The sequence below is a fragment of the Adiantum capillus-veneris genome, chromosome 16 (assembly GCF_014529385.1).
Source record: "Adiantum capillus-veneris isolate H3 chromosome 16, ASM1452938v2, whole genome shotgun sequence".
Taxonomy (NCBI): Eukaryota; Viridiplantae; Streptophyta; class Polypodiopsida; order Polypodiales; family Pteridaceae; genus Adiantum; species Adiantum capillus-veneris.
This window is the reverse complement of record NC_140946.1, coordinates 21,309,297-21,326,368: the sequence shown is the minus strand read 5'-3', so window position 1 is coordinate 21,326,368 and position 17,072 is coordinate 21,309,297. Positions and strand designations below refer to the sequence as shown.

The window sequence follows — 17,072 nt, the reverse complement described above, 5'->3', positions numbered from 1 at the left end:
CCTAAATCTAACCAAAATGTTAATCTTAATCCTTTGGGAGGGGGTGGGGAATGTGGGTTAGAGGGGTTTGAATTTCCCAATCTCGAGGTGACTACCATTCCACTATGCTAACGTATGCATTTTGTTATGTAAGGGAGATGCTAGGATTATGGCAATCCTAGTTCACATTGGGTTCACTTTGAGTTTACGTTGAGTCAACATCCAGTTCACACCTCCAAATTGCAATGCACATAACTTGTGAAGTTCACAACGAGTTCACGTTTGCGTGAGTTCACACCTAAGTCATATTTGGAATTAAATGTTGTGATCTTTGCCGACACACGACACTGATTTTCAACCATATATTCCCTCAAAAGGTGCAGTGTCATTTATGGTGGGGGGCGTATACCCACTGCTGTGTTTGAATAGAACTGCGTCAAAAGCTGCGCATATGAGAGCTTTCCTGCAACAAAGTTTTCACATCTGCAAACTCAGCAAATTGCTTCCCATCCCTCTTTGGGCACATGACAAAGCTCTCACCAGAAGAATCTCTCTCTCTCTCTCTCTCTCTCTCTCTCTCTCTCTCTCTCATTCCTTTGAAGCAGCTGCAACGTCTAACTATGTTGTGGATCCACATTGAAGGGTTAGACACAACGGGTACAATTTTTCTGCCAGCTCACCAATTTTTGCTGCTGCGATACTTCCAATCTTCATGTGTGCAACCTTTCAAGGATGCTTGAGGTTGCTTTGTGTCTTCTGTGTTCATGGAATCCAACCTCCAAGAGGCTGGAGATTCCATGAAAGGTGCACACATGAAAGCTCCGCTTTAGCATCCGCGAACCCAGCTGAGTGCCGTTCATTCCTGTTTTCGCACATGCTGCGGCTCTCACCGCAAGAATCGCTCTCTCTCGTATTGCTTTGAACATGCTGATGTATCTAACTATGTTGTGAATCCTACTTTCAAGGATTAGACGCAGCGGTAGAAAGATTCCTACTAGACACCTTATTTTTGCGCTGCGATTCATTTCACTCTCCATGTGCACGGCCTTTGAAAGACAACTTGTAGGCCTAGCATGGTAGGCCCTTTCGTTTGGATTCACATTGGTTCTAGCAACATGTAGCCACGTGGGCGATACGGCAATGCTATATTAATATTTGTGATGCACATTTCATGGATTATGGCAAAACACTCAGCAGTCGGGGGTGGCGATTATTGGTCGATTTCTTTGGCACGCAAGAGCATCAGCATCGCTGCTCAAAGCCACCAAGATTGACGCAGAATCAGCAAATTTATCTTGGGTCTTAATTTCTCGCCGTCGATCACAGGGTTTCTTCCTCTTGCTTTTAGGCGGCGATGATGACCCCTCAGACCCTCCATAGTCAACTTCTCTCTCTCGTCAGCGGGTACCCTCGCGCAGAGCAGCCCACTCTCTGGTTTTCTTCGGTGATTCTTGGTATCCTGGCTTGCAAAACTGTGAGTAAATAGCACTTTTTTTTTCTGTGTGACTCCTTCTTTTGTTGTGAGTGCATCATGTTTGAGGAAAAAAGAAACTGTTTGGCTTTGAATTGAGTTTTTTTTAAATGATTTCCATGGGTTTTTCAGGTATACAATGTCATGAAAGTTGTTAGCCCTCTTTTTCCGCCTTACACAAGACTTTCAAAGTCTCAGAAAATTGAATGGGACAACCGGTATGGAGTGATGACTTTTGATTGCCAAGTAAATGCACTTTTCTTGCATTTGTACTAACCAGAAGAGTATGGCGACTGCGAATGCATGACGAGACGTAGTACATTATGCAGTTGAGCTTGTGGAGGCACCTGTTGATTGATGTCATTTTTCACTACTTTATTAGGCTATTGTCCTTATAGCTTGAACACAAAAAGAAAATTTGCCATCTTGAGGTGCATAACACCTCTCCCTTGATGGTCTTTTACTGGTCCTGGCAGCCTAACATGACTCCACGGTGTTGTCAAACATGTCTTTACGGAAAATGACACACCACTACGAAGCTTATAGAGTATTTGATTCCCCATGATTTTTCATGTGATAGACATTCTTATTTTGAGTATATTTGGTTTTACCATTCAAAAGATGGTAGTGAAAATGTTTATGAAGACCTGCCTGCATCCATGCTTCAAGGAATGTTGGAACTTCAAAAAAGCATCCTTGTTGACAACGTTTATTGATTCTTCTGTGCCATACTTGATTAGGTGCTTTTCATTTTTGGTCCATAGGGCACATCCATAGATCTCATGCCCAATTTGGACTTTGGGTACTGGCAAGCCCTCAGCAAAGGTGCGCTTCTTTATCACTCTTGTGGCTCTCCCCTTCAAATATGGGGTTAACAGGACTAGCAACCACATGCAAAGAAAAGATGCCTGACTCATGAGTATCACCCGTCATTGTGCAATGGAAGATAGGTGCACATGGAGGAAGAGAAGACAGAAGGAGATAGAAAGAAAGAACACACACAAACAAGGAGAGTGCTTGGTGCCCAGCTGCTTCATAGTGCTGCCTCACTGATCCTCGCAGAGAACCTTTCTTTGGAGTTGTTATCACTATAACCCATAGTATCTGATGACTCGCTGGCCGCTTTTGGAGAATTTCCCTTTGAGGAGAGGAACTAGTAGGCCAACTCGTGCATGTGGTCTCTCTGGGCCTCAACTCAAAATCCATAGCTACCTGCTTTTCTTCAGCAGTTATCCTATGAGCTTCATGTTCCCTCTCTAGAGACAATCTTTCCTTTTCAATTGCAGCCCTCTGAGCCTCCTGCTGTAGCATCCTTCCATCCTTTCCTTTTCGACTACGGTCCGATGAGCCCCCTGCTGTACCATCATCTCTACCCTTTCCTTTCGACTTCGGCGCGCTGTGCCTCCTATTGTAGCGCCATCTCCACCATTGTCTTCATCAATACTCCATACAGCTTGGTGCAATCCGTGGCGAGGATAGGGATGGAGGAGGTGCCGGAAACAACCCTCCTTGTGTAGAGACTTCTTCTCCTACTTTAGACTCATCACCTTCACACACAGTATCCATTCCGCTTCAAGTGATCACTATGTTGGGGTACTTGGGCCTTGGGGTACTGAATCCTTGGTCCTGTTTGCAAACTGCTGTTGAGAAGACATTTACTCTTACCCAAGCTCAACTCCTTTTTGCAGGTGCACCCCTTGGCGGCAATGTGCCCTTGAGAAGACATTTACTCTTACCCAAGCTCAACTACTTCTTGTGGGTGCGCTCATAGTGTAGCAGACTTGGACACTCCAAGTCGGGAATCTACCACAACACGTGAGCAACACAACAAAAATGAGAGAGAGACGACATGGCACGGCGAAGTTCCGTGCCCAGAGAGATTGGCCCCAAAGACTGGTGCCCCTTTTGGTATTTCTTTATTATTAAAGCTTCACAAAGTACAATGTGCGAGGGTCCTCGTCTCAGTAGTCCTTCCAAGCGTATCTGCTTGAGACTGAGGCCCTGGCACTTTATTTATAGGCCCTGGGCCTTCCAAAAGCAATGTACATGAAAATCTTCAAGTCTAAAAGCATCAAGGTCCCAAAAGCTAGCGCTCCAGCAGCGAGCGTAAATTGCGGAAATCTGTACAGGTGCCACGTCAGTAACCATCGTGATCTGTGGAACGTCCGTATAGCACTGCCACGCCAGCATCTCCACGCGATTTGAGGATCCTGCTTTATTTTACTTCTCTAGTATCTCTTTGGGCCCCGTTGGAAAGGACCTCTAAGTTGGTACAACTTACAAAAGTGAAAGTCCTTCCATTTTTGGCCTCTCAGCTTGGTTCTGCAAGTAGATACCACTTCTTCTGTATCTTTCAGGGGGACTCTGAATTCTTTCTGTCCGGAGTTTGTCCTCTAGGTCATGCCACTTTTCAGTAGACACTGGCTCTAAGTACCGTCGCACTAGACAACACATATCCAATACTTGCACGAAGACGACAGTCATTGAACATTCACATGACATTTACATCACTTTCCCTTTGATGAGAATCGTGATCATTGTAACGTACTTAGCAATCACATCCATATCTCACCAATCTCAAGCAAATGTTGGGATTGACTAAATCTTGTTACTATTATATCCACATCACCCCTTAGGTGAACAAGACCGAAATGCTGCAGTCATTTTGTCTTTCAATCATGCACTCAAAACAGCACATATATCAAATTCATCGAAGGAATTTCCATTTCAAAGTCATACAACAGAATACTGTCATCCCATCAATGCCCGTGAAACCTCAAGAGTAATCAATGACTTTAATCCATCTGGGTAATCTGTGACAAAGGAGCGGAGTAACTCCCCTCTTGTGCAGTCCGCGCTGCACCAAATTTAACCCGCTAATCATTGGTAACCCTTGGAAGCTAGACTCAAAGCCTCAAGGTAAAGCTCTAAAATCTAAGGAGTATCTGCTAGGTCCTCCTCCTCCATCCATTTCACATCCAATGCTTGATAGTTCTTGAACTTGACTAAATACCAGCGTATCAGCTTACCTTTCACTTTCCTTTCCTTGTGAGTCAGTATCTGTTCTAGAACAAGAATCACCTCTGTCTCTTCCACTTTAGCTTGCTCTTTAGGCTCTATGTCCATTGGCACCTCCCCTTTGAAAGGTCTCAACAGAATCACATGAATTGCATTGTGAATCTTCCAAGTATTTGGTGACTTCAGTTTGAAGGATACATCATTTATCTTTTTCTGAATCTGGAAAGGCCATAGTATCTCATACTCAACTTTGAAAAAAGTCGCTTCTTACCCTTTCGTTTCCGTAGCCCTGCCTTCTCAAACCGTAGAAGCACCCAATCATCTTCCTTCAAGTGCAAGTCACGTCGATGCTTGTCCGCTGCCTTCTTATGCCTTACTTGGGACTTCTTAAGAGTTTCGTGCACCTTTGCAAAAGCAGTCTCTAGATCCTAAACATAATGATCTGCTTCAAAAATTTTATGCCTCGGCTTAGAGTAGGTGGAACCTTCTTGGCACTCTCAATGATCTCAAATGGTGCCTTCCCCGTGGACGTATGCATTGTGTTGTAGGCAAATTCTCCCACTGAGCTTTCTGATCAAAGATGTAAGACTTCAACAAGTCGAGAAGCACTGACTTCGCTATCTTTGATTGCCCATCGATCTGTGGGTGGAAAGAAGACGATAATTGCAACCGAGTACCAATATTCTCCTAGATTGTCCTCCAAAAGAAACTAGTAAAACGGGGATCTATATCTAAAACTATAGACTGAGGCATGCCATGAAGTCGAAATATCTGCAAGACAAATAGTTTAGCCAAATGATGTGGCTTAACCGTCTTCTTGACTGGAATAAAGTGAGTGCTTGCTAAATCTGTTGATGACTATCCAGATGCCATCGTGCCCACTCTGAGTCTTGGAAAGATAAAAAATATAATCCGTTGCTATACTTTTTCAAGGTCGGCTAGGTATAGGTAAAGGTTGCAAAAGACGTGCTTCGGAAAGGGTAAGAAAAAGGCAAAGAAGACTAAATTTTTGTAAGGTGCAGCGGAAGTGAATGTTGAACTTTGCTCAAGATGAGTGCTTCGAACTGTGCTCAAGGTTCCCTTTACTTAGGAAAGGGAGAGCCTTCCGTTCTTTAATGAGAGTGCAATGGACACAAACAAAGTGAATGGACACTGTGCGTGAAGGTGCATGAGACTGAGAGATAGAGAGAGAAGAGAATACGACACCAGAATATTGTCAAACCCTCCTCCGAAGGCCCCACTCTCTATGGCGAGAGCGGTCTACTTATGATTGCACAAATCTCTACAAGGCTTGGACTTGCCGACGATGTCGACCATGATGAGGACGACGACGAGACGGGCTGAAATTTGAAAATGCTAAGGGCTGAAATCTGCAAATCTTTATTTGCCGAATTTTGACTCTATGTCGGTGACGATGTCGATGACTACGATGCGACGACGACCCGCTGAAAACGCAGATGCTGAAATCTGCGTTTTCCGGGCTGAATCTGCAAACTACGCAGGATTTGACCGTGCGGCGAGGATTTGCTGCGGGAAGGTGAGATCTGCGAGGTTCGGGGTTCTACTGCGGGTATTGAATGCTGAAAACTGAAAACGCTGATGCTTGTGGGAATTCCGTCGCGAAGATCTGCAAAAACGCTAGGGCTGTGATCTTTGTCCTTGCGGTGGAAATCTGCTAACGCTGGAGAGTCTACTGCTTCTTGCTTTCGCCAGGAATCTGTAAGATCAGAAACGCTGGCTGATCTGGTCCAAAAACGCTAAGTGTTGCAATCTCTTGCAAAATGCTAGGTCTCTGTGGGGTTCTGTTGAGAAGTTGCCTGTTGAGCAAGGTGCTCCTGCTGCCTCTTCTGCCAGAAAGTGCTAGCGCCTGGTCCAAAAACGCTAAGTGTTGCAATCTCTTGCAAAATGCTAGGTCTCTGTGGGGTTCTGTTGAGAAGTTGCCGGTTGAGCAAGGTGCTCCTGCTGCCTCTTCTGCCAGAAAGTGCTAGCGCTAGGTTTCTACTTATACAAGCTTAGCAAAATTGCCCTACCTACTTTCCAACAAAAGTCACTTAAAAATAATAAGTGAAAAATGTCAAAAATAGGGAAAATAGGTATATGCACTGTAAAAATGCTCCTGATGGGTTCTGACTGAAATCTGATGGTCTTGCTGTGCGCAACCTGTCACGATTGTGACTATGTTAACAACATTACATCTACTCCTAGTTGCAGATACGCAAAGTGCCATGCCAAGGAGAACCCCTACGCTTGGATGGTCACGACCCTTCGCTCAAGAGACGTGCCTCTTCGCCAAAAGCCACACTCCTTCGACGACTGGTCACACCCCTTCGCTCTACGGGTGCGACTCTTCGCCCAATGGTTGCAGCTCTTCGCCGAAAGGATGTGTCTTTACGTCTAAAGTCGCGTCTCTTCACCATGAGACATGTCTTTTCATTTGTGTCTCTTCGTCTCCTATATAAGGAGCCTATTGTACTCAGTTTTCAACAGGTCAATCAATCAAACACAGAGTCTGCTAAGTCTTGTCTCGAGTACAGTTCAAGTTTCTTAAGTCTTAATCATGAGTTTAAGTACTTAATTAAGGATTAGTACCTAGAATCCTTACAGTGGTATCAGAGAAATTTTTTTTCCCGGGACTCGAAGGTTGTGAGCCTCTCACCCTTACCGCTACACTCTACCCCCTTTCCCGGAGTTACATGGAAGCAGAAGAAAGGTGGTACGCATGTGCATACGAGCATATGAGGTAACCTAAACCTTATTTCTCAATTCTGTAAATAGAAAACTGAACACAGATGTGTGTGCGCTCGTGCACGTACCCGTGAATGGTGATGCTTGTGGCCCTGCTGTTGCCTTTTCGAGGGATGTACCCTTTGGCTGCCCCTTCGTGTTCGCACCCTTTCCCGTCGGCGTGCCTCTATGTGCTCGCACCCCTTGGCGTATGATTTGCTGGCTGCCCTTGCCTTTTGCTGGCTGCCCCTTCTGTTTTTTTTTGCTGGCACCCCTTCGTGGCCACACAAACACTCGCACCCCTTGCTAGTGGAGAGACTCACCCCTTGGGTATCAAATCACACACGCCCCAAGCAGGCAGCGTTTTTTTTCTCAAGCGGCAACTCATAGAAATTCTTACGCTGGCTGTTTTAGTTACGTAAAAAAAGACGAGCAGCGTTTCATTTTTTTTAATGGAAGCTATATCTCAAGTAAGTGGCCACTTAAAAAACCTCCAAGTGCGTGCCAAACTTGGCCGGCCAACCCCAGATTATTACTAACTTATATGAATGTACCCCTGGACAAAGTATTACTTGCGTAAAAACAATCCCCAGCATGACGTTTCAACGCAACAAACTACCTTTCGCCACTCTCCCACCCAACACAAGTGCTGGCAGTTTTGGCCTCTGGCAACTGCATTCTCGCGGCAGGTCCACACACTTGCTATGGCCGACGAGCACCAGTGGGCAAATTTCCGTTGCATCTCGTACATAGACGAGCTTCCCGACCCCGAGTTGCCGGCGTACTCTCTCTCGGCACCCGAACTCATAATCATTCCCGATACCCTGGAGCCGAAAGCGGAACTAGCACCCGAACCAGAAGTCGTCATAATTCCCGATTCCCTAATTCCAAAGCCGAAACCGTTCCAGACGCAGTTTTTGCTCCCGAAGTATTGGTTTCCGCTGAACAGTCGACATGGCCGAATCACACAATGACGACGACAATATTTTACCCGAGGATCCAATAGCAGTTATCAAAAAGCAAATGATAGCAATTTCATCAAGCTTCGCATCGATTCACTCTCGCTTGGATCAGATGAAAATGCAAACCCCTTCTCGGAGTCGACCAACAACTTCTCACACAATACATGCATCTTCTTCTGACGCTTCAGTGGTTGAAAGAACCACTCAAACATAAGCCTTCGGAACCGAAATTTTCTCACCCAAAGCATGGTTTCTCAGAGACAATCAGGCACAAAGTACCTTCATGCGAGCAGCAAAATTCTCAGCATGAATATTCTTGGAAAAATTACAATTCTAAGCAGCAAACTTCTTATTGGAATCATCAGCAACAAAAGCAGCAATATGAAGCTTCCAACAGATCATCAGCAATATCAAGATGGGCTTACTTAGTGGCACAGATATCCGACCCTAGTCAAGTACACGGTCGTGAACGCCGCGACGCTGGACAAGTTCCCCATCGCGAGCCATGCCCTACATTTAAGTCTTTCTTATCTGATGGTGGTAAAGTTGAAGATTTACTGATCCTTTCCTTGTGCAAGAGGATCCTTCATAGGTCTAAGAGGCAACAACTCCCTCGACCTCCCCCTTCTCAATTGGAAGCCTTAATACCCGTTGAGAAAGCTGAAGATTCAGAAGATTTCGATTCTTGTGTGACAACGGACAAGCACATAAACCCTTCTTTGGCCGTGATCCAGGCAGGAAAATTCGCCTCGTCACCGCCCTTGCAGAATACAGTCTTTGTCTCTAAAAAGATACCAGATGCTATGGTGAATGATAATTCTCCAGTCCTTGCCTTCAGCGGTGCAAAGGATAAATCAGATGCAGACTCTTGCAGCACGACTTCAGTCGCTGCAATTAATCTTTGGACACAACTTGTTCTATTGATAAACCTTTACAGATGGAAATACCTCCAAAAACTACTCTCTCTCAGTCTATGACATCCCTTCAAAAGGAGTTTACTGTTCCAAACAAACCAATGGAATACTTTACAGATTTCCAACTAGTGGTCATCACTCAAAAGAAAACTCAAGTCAGTTTACCAATAATTTCACTCGAAGCAGATACAGATTCAATCTTTTATTGGACAAAGCTCGAAGTTACCAATGACTTTGACAAAGGCAATAATCAAGTTGCAGATGTGATACTCATACTTTTGACAAAGATGAGACAAGTTGCAGATATGATCAGTTTTCAGTTTGGCAAAATAGTCATGGTCAATAATAGTGCCATGACGTGGGACTTAACAGAAAGAGCTTTGGATGTAGAAGCACAACAACAATACATTTCCTTCTCCCGGAGTTTTCTTCAACTACCCTGGGTTTTATTTAAAGAGGGAGGGAATGTCACAATTGTGACTATGTTAATAGCATTACATCTTCTCCTAGTTGCAGATACGCAAAGTGCCATGCCAAGGAGAACCCCTACACTTGGATGGTCACGACCCTTCGCTCAAGAGACGTGCCTCTTCGCCAAAAGCCACACTCCTTCGACGTCTGGTCACACCCCTTCGCTCTGCGGGTGCGACTCTTCGCCCAATGGTTGCAACTCTTCGCCGAAAGGATGTGTCTTTACTTCTAAAGTCGCGTCTCTTCACCATGAGACATGTCTTTTCATTTGTGTCTCTTCGTCTCCTATATAAGGAGCCTATTGTACTCAGTTTTCAACAAGTCAATCAATCAAACACAGAGTCTGCTAAGTCTTGTCTCGAGTACAGTTCAAGTTTCTTAAGTCTTAATCATGAGTTTAAGTACTTAATTAAGGATTAGTACCTAGAATCCTTGCACAACCAGAGGATATGCATCTACTCTAAGTGACTGGTCATGCATGGCCTGCGAACAGACTCACAAAAGTGCCAGATCACTTCCTATTCTAGACTTGACTTGACTGAACTGAACCCTAGTCATGCTGTAGCTTGTCCACGGACACATAGGGTTGGATGTGTCACGTGACATCCCCTCCTTTTCAAAGTGAGGTACTGGTACCGAACTGTATGGCGTCGAGGGAGATCGCCAATGACATCCGGAATCTTGGAAAGGACTCTTCGTCGGCCCACTCTGATGTGTAGGTCGTGCGATACCTGAACTTCATAAAGGTCTGCAACGCTTGCTTCTTTGGGCCGTGCCAAAAACGACACAAAGTCTTCTGTGGCTCCTTCGATGCTTCAACTTCGTCTAGAGTCATGCTTCTGCCTTCTTCAAGAATCTCCATGGTTGAAAACTCCTGAAACCACTTCCAACACAAAACCATGAACATACCTATTCCATGTAAAGTGATTGAAAAAAATCTTGTCTTCTCAAAAGATTGTGCATGCAATGTAGATGAACAAATAGATGGAGTGCCAACCCATTCATCCAAGACATGCAAACAATGAGATCGAATCTTGTCTTTTTGATCTAAATCAATCAACTGTGGCAAATGACAATGGAAATGCCTATGCTTGATGCTCAATCCTTCTTGTGCTCTTTCTACGACTGTGTCATGCCAAGGAAGAGACATGGAATGTGACTTCTTTGAATGCATACTTGTCAGCTTTTCATGAATAATCCGCTTACATTTGTGCTCATCCATGAGTGAATTGTGTTCATCGTGCAATATGTTGTGCCTAGGAAAAGGGATCACATAAGGACGGTGACTAAAATACAGGAAAGCATCACGAATGAAACACTCAAACAATGCATGCTGACTAATCATGCGAACACATAATACTTCCTGTAAGGGTTCTTTGGACCTCGACTTGAGAGCCAAGGTTCTTCGTGATTAATGGAATCTTCGTGTGGGGGTTCTTGGACCTTGACTCAAAAGCCAAGATCAGTTCTTCGTGATTGATCGAATCTGCAACGAGGTTAGCTTCGCTAGAAAAAGCATCAACTAAACCATCATCCTGGTGAACAATCACGTCTTGATCATACAAATCATCATGCTTGTGAGAAATCACATCTTGATCATGCAAATCATCATGCTTGTCATTGTCATCCAATTCATCATGCTCATCATTATCATTCAAATCATTATGCTTATCATTATCATGCAATTCATCATGCAAATCTGTGTATCATGCTTTGGAGAAGAAGAGATTGAGAGAGTCCTTTTCCCGAATCTCTTGCATCTGTGCTTGCACTTGAGAAAAGAGTCGCAACTTCTCTTTCATCTGTCGGTCGTTCATTGCTTTTCTTGCTTTGTTTTCGCGATCCATTTCTGCTTGTCTTTCTTTGTTCTTGCAATCAAATTTGGCTTCTCTTCCTTCGTGCTCACGCGCTATGGCTGCCATTCTATCTTCCTATTTACGCTCAATTCTTGCTTTTCTTTCTTCGTAGTCACGATCTATGGCTGCCCTTCTTTCTTCGTGTTCTAACTTCCTGTCCATAAACAAATGCGGCAACTTCTCCATAGGAGTTAGTGCAATCCTTGTCGTAGATGGGGAAGGGGGAGGGTCGGAAAGGGTCGGAAAAACCTCCTGGTGGGGACAATTCTTTTTCACCTCTCTCATGCTCATCACCTCCAAGCGAAGTACCCATTCCGCTTCGAGTGATGACCATCCACTGAAGTCTGGGGTTCTTGTGGGTTCTTGTGGTCTTGGGTTCTTAAGTTCACGAGGAACTGGTTCTTGGGTTCTTGGGGGTCTTGAGTTCTTGAGGTTCTTGAGGGTCTTGAGGTTCTTCTTTCGCTTGCAATCTGTGTTCGAGAAGGATCTTCTCTTCACCCGAGTTCTATTCTTTCCCGCGGGTGCACCCCTTGGCGGCCTTGCGCTCACACCAAGGTTGCTTTTTCCCACCTCATGTCGATTGGCCGGCCCCTAAGTGCACGGTCCGCTCTCAATGTGAAAAGAGGCACAAGGGGAGGCCGAACAAGCCCTTCTTTCTTGGGATTCATGTCACTCTTCAAAAACATGATTAGGAATCGACACGCCGAAGAGAACTTGGGTTACTACGACCGCAACAAGCAAATAAAATTCTGTGGTTCTTGTGGTTCTTTCCTTGAGTGATACAGAACTCTGCCAAAGCTCTGATACCAATGTAAGGTGCAGCGGAAGTGAATGTTGAACTTTGCTCAAGATGAGTGCTCCGAACTGTGCTCAAGGTTCCTTTTACTTAGGGAAGGGAGAGCCTTTTGTTCTTTTATGAGAGTGCAATGGACACAAACAAAGTGAATGGACACTGTGCGTGAAGGTGCATGAGACTGAGAGATAGAGAGAGAAGAGAGTACGACACCAGAATATTGTCAAACCCTCCGCCCAAGGCCCCACTCTGTATGGCGAGAGCGGTCTACTTATGATTGCACAAATCTCTACAAGGCTTGGACTTGCCGACGATGTTGACGACGACAAGACGGGCTGAAATCTGAAAATGCTAAGGGTTGAAATCTGCAAATCTTTATCTGCTGAATTCTAACTCTATGTCGGTGACGATGTCGATGACGACGATGCGACGACGACGTAGGTGATGAAATCTGCGTTTTCCGGGCTGAATCTGCAAACTACGCAGGATATGACCGTGCGGCAAGGATCTGTTGCGGGAAGGTGAGATCTGCGAGGTTCGGGGGTTCTACTGCGGGTATTGAATGCTGAAAACTGAAAAATGCTCGTGGGGATTCCATCGCGAAGATCTACAAAAACGCTGCCGTCGCCAGGAATCTATAAGATAAAAAATGTTGGCTGATCCGGTCCAACAACGCTAGGTGTTGCAGTTTGTTGCAAAACGCTAGGCCTCTGTGGGGTTCTGCTGAGAAGTTGCCTGTTGAGCAAGGTGCTCCTACTACCTCTTCGCCAGAAAGTGCTAGCGCTAGGTTTCTACTTATACAAGATTAGCAAAATTGCCCTACCTACTTTCCAACAAAAGTCACTTAAAAATAATAAGTGAAACATGTCAAAAATAGGGAAAATAGGTCTATGCGCTGTAAAAATGCTCTTGATGGGTTCTGACTGAAATTTGATGGTCATGTTGTGCACAACCAGAGGATATGCATCTACTCTAAGTGACTGGTCATGCATGGCTTGCGAACAGACTCACAAAAGTGCCAGATCACTTCCTATTCTAGACTGACTTGACTGAACTGAACCCTGGTCATGCTGTAGCTTGTCCACGGACACATAGGGTTGGATGTGTCACGTGACAATTTTGCCCATTTTTTGACAGTTCTACTGAGGACTCATTCTCCGATAGTTCTGACTCTGACGATCACAGGTTTTATGCCAAAAGAAAGCATTTTGACAGAGCCAATCAATATGATTTCCTCAACAACAAGGGCAAAAGCCCAAAGAATTCAAGTAGGGAGGACAGGCAGTAAAGTTTGAGGACTTTTCAGGGTTTCGAGATGCTCCCAAGACTTTAGCCTTTACCCAACAATTTGACATAGCATTCTTTGGAGGCCACTATACAGAGCACTCCAAGATCAGACAGGCGACATCCTTTCTGAAAGGCAATGCACAGACTTGGTGGTCCACTCTGTTGTTAAGGAAACAAGCGCCGACAAAGTGGTTGAAATTAAAGAAACTCTTTATTTCTTCATGGCTCACACAAGAATACGAACGAGACGTGATTACTGACTGGAGCCATGTTCGGATGGTCAAGATAGAATCATTGGATTCTTACTATGAAAGATTTTGGGAAATTTTTCTACCCGTTTCATCCTTTAAGAAGATCAATTTCAGGGAGCAGATTGAACGATTTAGTTTTGGGCTTCCCAAAGAAATTTGAGACTACTGTCTCGAATAGAAGTTCGAGTCTATACAACAGTTGATGGGACATGCGAAGCGAGGATTTGCTATACATTCGGGAAAATTGACTTACCCATTAGATGAACCTTAACAAGTCATAGCAGAAACAAGCGACGAAGAGATAGACGACATTCACTGACAGAAGATCAAAGAGATGAATATTTCGAAGCAAGGAAGTGTTTTGAATGTGGAGAATAAGGACATATCGCTACAAAGTGTCCCAAAAGGACACAAGAATCAGAATGACTGGCACATTGACAGAACAACAGAACGAGGTGATACTCGTTCCAGAATAGTTTTTTGAATTAGCATTATTTGGATTTATGAAACAAGACTTTTGGAAGATGATTTTGAATTTTGAATAAAACTGATGTTTTCTAAAAGAATCTAGAAAAAAGTGCAGGATTAAGAATGAGATGGAGCAGTGACAGCTCCTGAATGACCCTGATAACGAATCATGAATCACGACTTATTCGATGGAATGAATGATTGGACCACTCAGTTCAGAATGAACTTAGTGATAATTTCAGATCCTTGGAAATGATTCTCGCACATGACAGTGCTTGAGGCGACAGATTCTCGCACATGACAATGCTTGAGGTGAAAGATTTCTCGCACACGACAGTCGGAAATAAATAAAAAATAAAAATAAAAAATCTCTATAGACATAATCGTAATATGGTATTAGTTAACCCGACATCAATGAAGTCCGGAATGGATCTAGATGTGGTTACTAAATACATTTCTCGCAGTCATGGTCTGCGATTTGGAATGATTTTTGAATGTGATTTGTCATGTGATGTCCTGTGATGTCATGTGCAATAATGTGACCATCATTTTAGTACATGTGCTAGATGTGTCGTGTCTAGTGTGTCGGTACTAACAGTCAGTGTCTACTAAGACAGTTTATGGCCTCTGTCTGTTTTGCAGGAGTAATCGAGGGCTATTACAATGCTTTCAAGAGGAGGGTATGTCACAAATTGGTGATGTGGCAGGTCCTCGGACAAACACTCACACACATGCTGACGTCGCAATCCAGTACGGACAGTTGCTGATGTGGCAGTACGAAACCCCCCGAAATCACGTTGACATGCTGACGTGGCAGTCCGTACGATGTTGATGTAGCAGGGCCGGAAATTGCGTTGGCTGCAGTACGGATTTCCGCAAATCACGTTGATGCTTTTTTTTGGGAAGATTTTGGGATTAGTTTGCTTTTGGGCTCATTGCTTTATTTTAAAAGCTTTTAAAGTTTGAATGCTTTTGAGTTGTAAGGTGCAGCGGAATGAATGTTGAACTTTGCTCAAGATGAGTGCTCCGAACTGTGCTCAAGGGTTCCTTTTACTTACGGAAGGGAGAGCCTTCCGTTCCTTTAGTGAGAGAGTGCAATGGACACAAACAAAGTGAATGGAAGTGCATGAGACTAAGAGATAGAGAGAGAAGAGAATACGACACCAGGAAGTTGTCAAACCCTCCTCCGAAGGCCCCACTCTCTATGGCGAGAGTGGTCTATTATTGATTGCACAAATCTCTACAATGCTTGGACTTGCCGACGATGAGGACGACGGCGAGACGGGCTGAAATCTGAGAATGCTAAGGGCTGAAATCTGCAAACCTTTATTTGCTGAATTCTGACTCTATGTCAGTGACGATGTCGATGGCGACGATGCAACGACGACACGCTATAAACGCAGTTACTTAAGTCTGCGTTTTCCGGGCTGAAACTGTAAACCTTGCGCAATCTGACCGTGCGGCGAGGATTTGCTGCGGGAAGGTGAGATCTGCTAGGTTTGGGGGTTCTACTGCGGGTATTGAATGCTGAAAACTGAAAACACTGGTGCTATTGTGGATTCCGTCGCGAAGGAACTGCAAAACGCTAGGTCGCTTGCTGCTCCAAAAACGCTAGGGTTGAATTCTGATGCTGGGGGAAAATCCACTAACGCTAGGGCTGATCTGCTGTCGTGAAGGGGTTCTGCTGTGTCTGCTAATGCCGAGGCTGCTCTGCAATGCAAAAACGCAAAGGCTTTGTGCTGCTGTTCTGCTACATCCAAAAACGCTAGGTCTTGCAATCTGCAAAACGCTAGGCCTTTTGATGGGGTTCTGTTGCGAAGTTGCCTGTTGAGCAAGGTGCTCTTGCTGCCTCTTCTGCCAGAAAGTGCTAACTCTGGTTTGCTTATATATTATCTTAGCAAAATTGCCCTACCTAGTTCCCAACAAAAGTCACTTAATAAATAAGTGAAAAATGTCAAAAATAGGGAAAATAGGTTTAATGCACTGGAAAATTCCCCTCATGGATTCTAATGGATTCTGATGGGAATGATGATGATCATGCTGTGTGTAACGAGAGGATATGTATCTATTCTAAGTGTCTGGACATGCACGGTCTGCGAACACTCACAAAAGTGCGAGATCACTTTCTATCCTAGACTGACTTGACTGAGCTGATGAACCCTGGTCATGTTGTAGCTTGTCCACGGACACATAGGGTTGGATGTGTCATGTGACATGAGTTTAACTGCTTTTGGGGCTTTGCTTTTGGCATCCCTTGTAAGAATAAAAGAGCCCTAAGGGCCTCACTCTTCAGAGCATCTGGACTCAGAGTCTGAGAGGAGAGGTTCCTGCGGGAGTATATAGTTTTGAATGTGGAGAATAAGGACATATCTCTACAAGTGTCCCAAAAGGACACAAGAATCAGAATGACTGGCACATTGACAGAACAGCAGAATGAGGTGATACTCGTTCGAGAATAGCTTTTTGAATTAGCATTATTTGGATTTATGAAACAAGACTTTTTGGAAGATGATTTTTGAATTTTGAATAAAACTGATGTTTTCTGAAAGAATCTAGAAAAAAGTGCAGGATTAAGAATGAGATGGAGCAATGACAGCTCCTGAATGAACCTGATAAAGAATCATGAATCAAGATTGATTTGATGGAATAAATGACTGGACCACTCAGTTCAGAATGAACTTAGTGATAATTTCGCATCCCCGGAAATGATTCTGGCACACGACAGTGCTTGAGGCGACAGATTCTCGCACACGATAGTGCTTGAGGTGAAAGATTTCTCGCACACGACAGTGCTTGCGTCAAAAATAAATAATTTTTTTTTTAAAAAAAATCTCTATAGACATGATCGCAATATGGGAATAGTTAACCTGATATCAAT

General features: G+C 44.2%; 1 protein-coding gene across 1 annotated transcript in view; it reads left to right on the top strand.

The window, feature by feature from the left end:
- The first annotated feature begins 1,158 nt into the window (after nucleotides 1-1,158).
- Nucleotides 1,159-17,072, top strand: part of LOC147438692 (uncharacterized) — a 33,418-nt gene continuing 17,504 nt past the window's right edge. The window contains exons 1-2 of the mRNA XM_086484178.1: nucleotides 1,159-1,453; nucleotides 1,583-1,668. Of these exons, the coding sequence (XP_086340304.1) occupies nucleotides 1,334-1,453; nucleotides 1,583-1,668 (206 nt within the window). The 5' untranslated portion in view covers nucleotides 1,159-1,333. The remainder of the gene's footprint in view (nucleotides 1,454-1,582; nucleotides 1,669-17,072) is intronic.